The sequence below is a fragment of the Coregonus lavaretus genome (genome assembly GCF_964263955.1).
Source record: "Coregonus lavaretus genome assembly, contig: HAP1_SCAFFOLD_998, whole genome shotgun sequence".
NCBI lineage: Eukaryota > Metazoa > Chordata > Actinopteri > Salmoniformes > Salmonidae > Coregonus > Coregonus lavaretus.
In genome coordinates this window covers 127559-138208 of record NW_028163081.1, presented here as the reverse complement: position 1 = coordinate 138208, position 10650 = coordinate 127559, and the positions used below count along the sequence as shown (strand labels likewise).

Genomic DNA, 10650 nt, shown 5'->3' with positions numbered 1-10650 from the left:
TGGTGGAGTGCTGCAGAGATGTCCTTCTGGAAGGTTCTCCCATATCCACAGAGGAACTCTGGAGCTCTGTCAGAGTGACCATCGGGTTCTTGGTCACCTCCCTGACCAAGGCCCTTCTCTCCTGATTGCTCAGTTTGGCCGGGCGGCAAGCTCTAGGAAGAATCTTGGTGGTTCCAAACTTATTCCATTTAAGAATGATGGAGGCCACTGTGTTCTTGGGGACCTTCAATGCTGCAGAAATTTTTTGGTACCCTTCCCCTCGGCACAATCCTGTCTCGGAGCTCTACGGACAATTCCTTCGACCTCATGGCTTGGTTTTTGCTCTGACATGCACTGTCAACTGTGGGACCTTATATAGACAGGTGTGTGCCTTTCCAAATCATGTCCAATCAATTGAATTTACCACAGGTGGAATCCAATCAAGTTGTAGAAACATCTCAGGGATGATCAACGGAAACAGGATGCACATGAGCTCAATTTCGAATCTCATAGCAAAGGGTCTGAAAACTTCTGTAAATAAGGTATTTCTATATATTTGCAAACATGTCTAAAAACCTGTTTTCACTTTGTCATTATGGGGTATTGTGTGTAAATTGATGGGGAAAAATAACTAATTTAATCTATTTTAGAATAAGGCTGTAACTTAACAAAATGTGGAAAAAGTCAAGGGGTCTGAATACTTTTTGAATGCACTGTAGATATGGTGTGGACTGTATACTCAATACAATCTTAATCTGATACCTCACTGTCTGTCTTTTGACTGATACTGCTTTTTAAACTGCTCTGGTCAGTCTACTCAAATATTTGGACCATACATTTTTCTCTCTACAAGCAGTACTTTGATAATTTGTCATTTCTAATAATGAAACATCCATTTATGAATAGATAGAGCAGGTTTCAGGACACTGATTTAACTGAAAATGTTGAAAAATATACTGCCAATATCTTCCCCACCAAAGAATAGCAGTGTGGTTTTAATATGATTTGACTCTTTGCAGGCTGTCAGGCTGTCTAGTCACAGAGGAAGGCTGTGCTTCACTGATCTCAGCTCTGAGGTCAAACCCCTCACACCTGAGAGAGCTGGACCTGAGCTACAATCACCCAGGAGACTCAGGAGTCAGACTGCTCTCTGCTGGACTGGAGGATCCACACTGCAGACTGGAGAAACTCAAGTGTGTAGAGGGTTTATGTCAATGTTCATATCAGACATGTTGGAGTTATCAGGCTAGTTAAGACAAACATTCTGACCACCACTTGGACTAAGTTATGCGATGTCCGTCTCCAGTCCTTTTCTGCCGTCCATGACGATGTTAACTCCAGTGGTGGAAAAAGTACCCAATTGTCATACTTGAGTAAAAGTAAAGATACCTTAATAGAAAATGACTCAACTAAAAGTGAAAGTCACCCAGTAAAATACTACTTGAGTAAAAGTCTAAAAGTATTTGGTTTTAAATATACTTAAGTATCAAAAGTAAATGTAATTGCTATAATATACTAAAGTATCAAAAGTAAAAGTACAAGTATAAATCATTTCAAATTCCTTACATAAATCAAACCAGACGATTTTCTTGTTTTTAAAATGTACGTTCAGCCAGAGGCACACTCCAACACTCAGACAATTTACAAACAAAGCATTTGTGTTTAGTGAGTCTGCCAGATCAGAGGCAGTAGGGATGTTCTCTTGATAAGTGGGTGAATTGGACCATTTTCTGTCCTGCTAAGCATTCAAAATGTAACAAGTACTTTTGGGTGTCAGGGAAAATGTATGGAGTAAAAAGTTCATTATTTTCTTTAGGAATGTAGTGAAGTAAAAGTAAAAGTTGTCAAAAATATAAATAGTAAAGTCAAGTACAGATACCCCAAAAAACTACTTAAGTAGTACTTTAAAGTATTTTTACTTAAGTACTTTACACCACTGGTTAACACTCTTTCTTAGCTAGCTAGACTATGCACTTGCCTCTGCTAGCAATACACTGTGCTAACATTAGCCTATTCTGTACCACAGAAAATAACAGTTTTAAACAGTTGTAAAAACCCACTTCTTCCAGACAGAATAGTTCCTGTAGATTCAGACTTACTCATCACCAATCTTTTGTTATGTCTCGTGGGTTTTATAACCAAGTCTGTATAACAATTCAATAATGATGAGACAGGAGACAGGAATCAGTTCAACCATTTATCTGGAACGTGATCATCTCAATACATACAAACCCCCATGATGCTCTGCAGCACAACCCCAATATACAACAAATACATAAATAAGTAAATGGACACTAAACAAAACTCATAGAGGAATTTAAATGTTCAGTTGTAGAAAGTAGGGCCATGGGATAGGGTCAGAAAGGTCAGTATGTTTGATAACTGGTTACAGAGGTGACACAACAAGCATAAGGTCCATTATAACACAGTGAAGTAGAGGTGGGAGCTAAAAGCAGACATGGACAGTGAGATGGTGTGAGGAGGTCAGGGGCGAAACACTAGATCAGGACAGGTAGAAATGGCAGGGCTGGAAAAAGACAGAGACACATTCTGATCATGGCTCAGACCTGACCTGAGACACCCAAACAGAATATGCCATAGCAAAGTCCTGTCCAGTAGGCTATATGGGATTTCCTTTCATCAAAATCCAACACATGGAAATGTGTCCAGTGTGTGTGTGTCCAGTGTGTGTGTGTTTGTGTCCAGTGTGTGTGTGTGTGTGTGTCCTGTGTGTGTTTGTCCAGTGTGTGTGTGTGTGTGTGTGTCCAGTGTGTGTCCTTTGTGTGTGTGTCCAGTGTGTGTGTGTGTGTGTGTCCAGTGTGTGTGTGTCCAATGTGTGTGTGTGTGTGTGTGTGTATCCAGTGTGTGTGTGTATGTGTCCAGTGTGTGTGTGTTCAGTGTGTGTGTGTATGTGTCCAGTGTGTGTGTGTCCAGTGCGTGTGTGTGTGTCCAGTGTGTGTTTGTCCAGTGTGTGTGTGTGTGTGTCCAGTGTGTGTCCTTTGTGTGTGTGTCCAGTGTGTGTGTGTGTGTGTGTGTCCAGTGTGTGTGTGTCCAATGTGTGTGTGTGTGTGTGTGTGTGTATCCAGTGTGTGTGTGTATGTGTCCAGTGTGTGTGTGTTCAGTGTGTGTGTGTATATGTCCAGTGTGTGTGTGTCCAGTGTGTGTGTGTGTGTGTGTGTGTGTGTGTCCAGTGTGTGGTGTGTGTTTGTATCCAGTGTGTGTGTATGTGTATTCAGTGTGTGTGTGTCCAGTGTTTGTGTGTGTGTGTGTGTGTGTGTGTGTGTGTGTATCCAGTGTGTGCAGTGTGTGTCCTGTGTGTGTGTGTGTGTGTGTGTGTGTGTGTGTGTGTTTGTGTCCAGTGTGTGTATGTGTGTGTCCAGTGTGTGTGTGTGTATCAAATCAAATCAAATGTTATTTGTCACATACACGTGTTTAGCAGATGTTATAGCGGGTGTAGCGAAATGCTTGTGCTTCTAGCTCCGACAATGCATTAATATCTAACAAGTAATATCTAACAATTTCACAACATATATCCAATACACACAAATCTAGTAAGGAATGGAATTTAAGAATATATACATATATGGACAAGCAATGACAGAGCAGCATTGACTAAGATACAGTAGTATATTATAGAATAGAATACAGTATATACATATAAGATGAGTAGTGCAAGATATGTAAACATAATTAATGTGACTAGTGTTCCATTTCTTAAAGTGGCCAGTGATTTCAATAGGCAGCAGCAGCCTCTAATGTGCTAGTGATGGCTATTTAACAGTCTGATGGCCTTGAGATAGAAGCTGTTTTTCATTCTCTCGGTCCCAGCTTTAATGCACCTGTACTGACCTCCCCTTCTGGATGATAGCGGGGTGAACAGGCAGTGGCTCAGGTGGTTGATGTCCTTGATGATCTTTTTGGCCTTCCTGTGACATCGGGTGCTCTAGGTATCTTGGAGGGCAGGTAGTTTGCAGACCGCAACACCCTCGGGCGGTGCAGTTGCCGTAGGATACTCTCAATCCCGACAGGATGCTCTACAATTGTGCATCTGTAAAAGTTTGTGAGGGTTTTAGGTGCCAAGCCCAATTTCTTTAGCCTCCTGAGGTTGAAGAGGCGATGTTGAGCCTTCTTCACCACACTGTCTGTGTGGGTGGACCATTTCAGTTTGTCAGTGATATGTACGCAGAGGAACTTGAAACTTTCCACATTCTCCACTGCGGTCCCGTCGATGTGGATAGGGGGATGCACCCTCTGCGGTTTCCTGAAGTCCACAATCATCTCCTTTGTTTTGTTGATGTTGAGTGAGAGGTTATTTTCCTGGCACCACACTCCCAGAGCCCTCACCTCCTCCCTGTAGGCTGTCTAGTCATTGTTGGTAGTCAAGCCTACTACTGTTGTGTTGTCTGCAAACTTGATGATTGAGTTGGAGGTGTGCTTGGCCACGCTGTCATGGGTGAACAGGGAGTACAGGAGGGGGCTGAGCACGCACCCTTGTGGGGTGTTGAGGATCAGTGAAGTGGAGATGTTGTTTCCTACCTTCACCACCTGGGGTGGCCCGTCAGGAAGTCCAGGACCCAGTTGCACAGGGCTGGGTTCAGACCCAGGGCCCCGAGCTTGATGATGAGCTTGGAGGGTACTATGGTGTTGAATGCTGAGCTATAGTCAATGAACAGCATTCTTACATAGGTATTCCTCTTGTCCAGATGGGATAGGGCAGTGTGCAGTGTGATGGCGATCTGCATCATCTGTGGATCTACTGGGGGCGGTAAGCAAATTGAAGTGGGCCTAGGGTGACAGGTAAGGTAGAGGTGATATGATCCTTGACTAATCTCTCAAAGCACTTGTGTGTGTGTGTGTGTGTGTGTGTGTCCAGTGTGTGTGTTTGTGTGTGTCCAGTGTGTGTGTGTGTCAGTGTTACCATGGTTATTATCTACAGGGACACTGAGGAGTCAACATCATCAACCCTAAACCCTGGATAGAGGGGCTCAGTGAATGTGGAGTGGAATGTGTTCAGGTGGGTCAGTGTGTCAGAGGAGACTCTGTAGAAGGACAGAGTGCCGGCTGGCCAGTCCAGATACACTCCTACTCTGTGGGAGCTGGAGGAGGGGACGTCTATGGTAGTGGACTTATTATTGTGCCAGGCAGAGTAACTGTTGTCAGAGCAGATCAGACTCCAGGACTTGTCATTGTATCCAAGCAAACAGTCATTACCCTCTCCTCTCCTGCTGATTCCTTTATATGTAACTCCTATACCAGCCCAACTCCCACTCCACTCTACCTCCCAGTAACAGCGTCCAGTCAGACCCTCTCTACACAGCACCTGTCCACAGACCTGAAATCTCTCTGGGTGATCAGGATACGGCTGCTTCTCTCTCCTACATGTCACCTTTCTGTTCTCCTCAGACAGAGAGAGGAGTCTGTTTACTGTGTTTAGGTCCAGTGTGAGATCACAGACATCTGATGGATGAAACCAGACACAATATTAGAAATCATCATCATTCACATTAGAATGTTAACTCACTTTTCACTAATTCATTTAATGTAGATGTTTCTAGATATCAAAAGGAGAAGTTAAAGTAACTTGAGATTTGTTCAATGATCATATGTTATACTGTATGGTAATATAAAACACACTTTTTCCCATTAATTACACACTCACACACACACACATCCTGAACACACACACACACACACACACACTGGACACACACACACACACACTGGACACACACACACACACACTGGACACACACACACACACACACACACACACACACATCCTGAACACACACACACACACACACACACTGAAAACACACACAAACACACACATCCTGAACACACACACACTGAACACACACACACATTTCTAATGTAACAGGAACACACCACACACAGACACACACATTGTCAAAGCAACTCTTTGTAAACTTTGGTGTCCCTGATTTGTGCTTCTGTAGAACTACAGCTGATATTTAATATGACCAAGTAAGTAATGATGGTGGTCTTTGACTTTGACTTCACTTGAATTAAGACTTATTCTTAGTCATATTCTTCACAGCAGTCAACACTCACATTTTCTAACTCCAGGTTTCATTGTGTTCTCTCCACCATGTTCCACACTGTAGCGGTAAGCAGAAGAACAGACAGTCATTGAGGGATACACCTGAACTCACACACACACACACACACACACACACACTCATTCAGCATATAACTTTGTACAAGCGGTGGTAAGAATGTTTGTCTGTGTGTGTGTCCAGTGTGTGTGTGTGTCTGTGTGTGTCCAGTGTGCGTGTGTCCAGTGTGTGTGTGTGTGTCCAGTGTGAGTGTGTGTGTGTGTGTCCAGTGTGTGTGTGTCCAGTGTGTGTGTGGACACACAAACACACACACACACACACACACACAAACACACACACAAACACACACACAAACACACACACACACACACACACACACAAACACACACACACACACACACCGGACACACACACACACACACAGTCTTTATATAACTTAGTCCAAGTGGTGGTCAGAATGTTTGTCTTAACTAGCCTGATAACTCCAACATGTCTGATATGAACATTGACATAAACCCTCTACATACTTGAGTTTCTCCAGTCTGCAGTGTGGATCCTCCAGTCCAGCAGAGAGCAGTCTGACTCCTGAGTCTCCTGGGTGATTGTAGCTCAGGTCCAGTTCTCTCAGGTGTGAGGGGTTTGACTTCAGAGCTGAGACCAGAGAAGCACAGCCTTCCTCTGTGACTAGACAGCCTGACAGCCTGCAAAGAGTCAAATCCTATTAAAACCACACTGCTATTCTTTGGTGGTGAAAATAGTGGCAGTATATTTTTTCTACATATTAAGATATATCAGTGTCCTGAAACCTGCCATATCTATTCATATTTTAATGTATCATTATTAGAAATGACAAATTATCAAAGAATTGCCTGCAGATAGAAAGATGTATAGTACAAATATTTGAGTAGACTGACCAGAGCAGTTTAAAAACCAGTATCAGTCAAAAGACAGACAGTGAGGTATCAGATTTAGATTGTATTGAGTATACAGTCCAAACCATATCTATTTTGACAGTGAAGATAACATTTTAAATGTGGCTCTATACTCCAGCATTTTGGATTTGAGATCAAATGTTTCATATGAGGTGACAGTATATAATGTCACCTTTTATTTGAGGGTATTTTAATACATATCTGTTTCACCATTTAGAAATGAAAGAACTTTATGTATCTAGTCCCCATTTGAATAAGTCGTAAGTATTCTGACCAATTCACTTATAGTGTATTAAAGTAGTCAAAAGTTTAGTATTTGGTATCAAACTCTTTGAATGCATTTGCAGTTTGTTTTGGTTGTGTTTTGGGTTATGTTTTGTCCAATAGAAACTGAATGGTGGATGATGACTGCAGTAATTTTCTGTCTAAGTGAGTAGATAACATGTTTCTAAACACTACTAAATTAATCCTGATGATGACATGAAGAAAAATCATGAATGAATCATGAATAATAATTAATGAGAAAGTTACAGAGGCTACAACAAAACATGCTAACCTCTCACCATTAAAAATAACAGAGGGGTATGATCCTTGCTCCTCTGTAACTTTCTCATTCATCATCATTCACGATTCATTCATGATTATTCATAATCATAGTAGCGTCCACATGAATGTAAAAGTGTTCAGAAACATATTCTATTCTTACTGACAATACAAGTGAAGTGACTCCAAAATGACAGGACATTATTCACCATTCAGTTTCTATTGGGAAAAACATCATCCAAAACACAACCAAGACAAACTGCAAATGCATTCAACAAGTTTGTAGAATCACAAGTTTGATGTAATCACTGCAGGTAAGGAATATTGGACCAAATAATAAACATTTGACTAAATGTATTTGTCCAAATTATTACGACTTTTTCATTGGGGAGAATTACACACATAAAGTGCTTTCATTTCTAAACGGTAAAACAGATATGAATTAATACCTTCAAATAAAAGATGACATTATATACTGTCACCTAATATGAAACATTCTATCTCAAATACAAAATGCTGGAGCATAGCACCAAATTTAAAACTGTAAGCTTCACTGTCCAAACACATATGGTGTGGACTATGTGTGCCTGGTAAACACATGTGGATCTGGTGAACAGTTATCACTTGTTGACCAACTACAGGAATACTGACCTCAGAGTCTCCAGTTTACAGTGGGGATTCCCCAGTCCAGCGGAGAGCAGCTTCACTCCTGAATCCTTCAGGTCATTGTTACTCAGATCCAGCTCTCTCAGGTGTGAGGGGTTTGACTTCAGAGCTGAGACCAGAGAAGCACAGCCTTCCTCTGTGACTAGACAGCCTGACAGCCTGCAAAGAGTAAAATCATATTAAAACCACACTGCTATTCTTTGGTGGTGAAAATAGTGGCAGTATATTTTTTTCAACATATTCAGATATATCAGTGTTCTGAAACCTGTCATATCTATTCATAAATGAATGTATCATTATTAGAAATTATCATAATATTGCTTGTAGAGAGAAAAATGTATAGTACAAATATTTGAGTAGACTGACCAGAGCAGTTTAAAAAGCAGTATCAGTCAAAAGACAGACAGTGAGGTATCAGATTTAGATTGTATTGAGTATACAGTCCAAACCATATCTATTTTGACAGTTAAGCTAACATTTTAAATGTGGCTCTATACTCCAGCATTTTGGATTTGAGATCAAATGTTTCATATGAGATGACAGTATATAATGTCACCTTTTATTTGAGGGTATTTTAATACATATCTGTTTCACCATTTAGAAATGAAAGCACTTTATGTATCTAGTCCCCCATTTGAAGAAGTCATAAGTATTCTGACCAATTAACTTATAGTGTATTAAAGTAGTCAAAAGTTGAGTATTTGGTCCCAAACTCGTTGGTTGCATTTGCAGTTTGTTTTGGTTGTGTTTTGGGTTATGTTTTGCCCAATAGTAACTGAATGGTGGATGATGACTGGAGTAATTTTCTGTCTAAGTGAGTAGATAACATGTTTCTAAACACTACTAAATTAATCCTGATGATGCCATGATTAAGAAAAATCAAGAATGAATCATGAATAATAATGAGTGAGAAAGTTACAGAGGCTACAACAAAACATGCTAACCTCTCACCATTACCAATAACAGAGGGGGTATGATCCTTGTTCCTCTGTAACTTTCTCATTCATCATCATTCACCATTCATTCATGATTATTCATAATCATGGTAGCATCCACATGAATGTAGAAGTGTTCAGAAACATCTTCTATTCTTACTGACAATACAAGTGAAGTGACTCCAAAATGACAGGACATTATTCACCATTCAGTTTCTATTAGGAAAAACATAATCCAAAACACAACCAAAACATACTGCAAATGTTTTCAACAAGTTTGTAGAATCACAAGCTTGATATAATCACTGCAGGCAAAGAATATTGGACCAAATACTAAACGTATGACTACTTTAATACAATATAAGTGAATATGTCCAAATTATTACAACTTTTTCAAATGGGAGAACTAGATACATAAAGTGCTTTCATTTCTAAACAGTAAAACAGATATGTATGAAAATATCTTCAAATAAAAGGTGACATTCTGTACTGTCACCTAATATGAAACATTCTATCTCAAATCCAAAATGCTGGAGCATAGCACCAAATGTAAAACTGTAAGCTTCACTGTCCAAACACATATGGTGTGGACTATGTGTGCCTGGTAAACACATGTGGATCTGGTGAACAGTTATCAGTTGTTGACCAACTACAGGAATACTGACCTCAGAGTCTCCAGTTTACAGTGGGGATTCCCCAGTCCAGCAGAGAGCAGCTTCACTCCTGAATCCTTCAGGACATTGTTACTCAGATCCAGCTCTCTCAGGTGTGAGGTGTTTGACTTCAGAGCTGAGACCAGAGAAGCACAGCCTTCCTCTGTGACTAGACAGCCTGACAGCCTGCAAAGAGTCAAATCATATTAAAACCACACTGCTATTCTTTGGTGGTGAAAATAGTGGCAGTATTTTTTTTCAACATTTTCATATATACCAGTGTCCTGAAACCTGCCATATATATATCATTATTAGAAAAAATCATAATATTGTGTGTAGAGAGAAAAATGTATAGTACAAATATTTGAGTAGACTGACCAGAGCAGTTTAAAAAGCAGTATCAGTCAAAAGACAGACAGTGAGGTATCAGATTTAGATTGTATTGAGTATACAGTCCACACCATATCTAGTTTGACGGTGAAGCTAACATTTTAAATGTGGCTCTATACTCCAGCATTTTGGATTTGAGATCAAATGTTTCATATGAGGTGACATTATATAATGTCACCTTTTATTTGAGGGTATTTTAATACATATCTGTTTCACCATTTAGAAATGAAAGAACTTTATGTATCTAGTCCCCATTTGAATAAGTCATAAGTATTCTGACCAATTCACTTATAGTGTATTAAAGTAGTCAAGAGTTTAGTATTTGGTCTCAAACTCTTTGGATGCATTTGCAGTTTGTTTTGGTTGTGTTTTGGGTTATGTTTTGTCCAATAGAAACTGAATGGTGGATGATGACTGGAGTAATTTTCTGTCTAAGTGAGTAGATAACATGTTTCTAAACACTATTAAATGA

At 40.2% G+C, this 10650-nt stretch overlaps 1 protein-coding gene across 1 annotated transcript in view; it reads right to left on the bottom strand.

Moving 5' to 3' along the window:
• Positions 1-4869: 4869 nt before the first annotated feature.
• The window catches only part of LOC311118509 (NACHT, LRR and PYD domains-containing protein 3-like), a 30685-nt gene continuing 24904 nt past the window's right edge, over positions 4870-10650 (bottom strand). Inside the window, exons 10-14 of the mRNA XM_084193301.1 lie at positions 9801-9970; positions 8186-8359; positions 6587-6760; positions 6055-6101; positions 4870-5436 (exon numbers count right to left, since the gene is read on the bottom strand). Coding sequence (XP_084049427.1) covers positions 4910-5436; positions 6055-6101; positions 6587-6760; positions 8186-8359; positions 9801-9970 — 1092 coding nt within the window. The 3' untranslated portion in view covers positions 4870-4909. The remainder of the gene's footprint in view (positions 5437-6054; positions 6102-6586; positions 6761-8185; positions 8360-9800; positions 9971-10650) is intronic.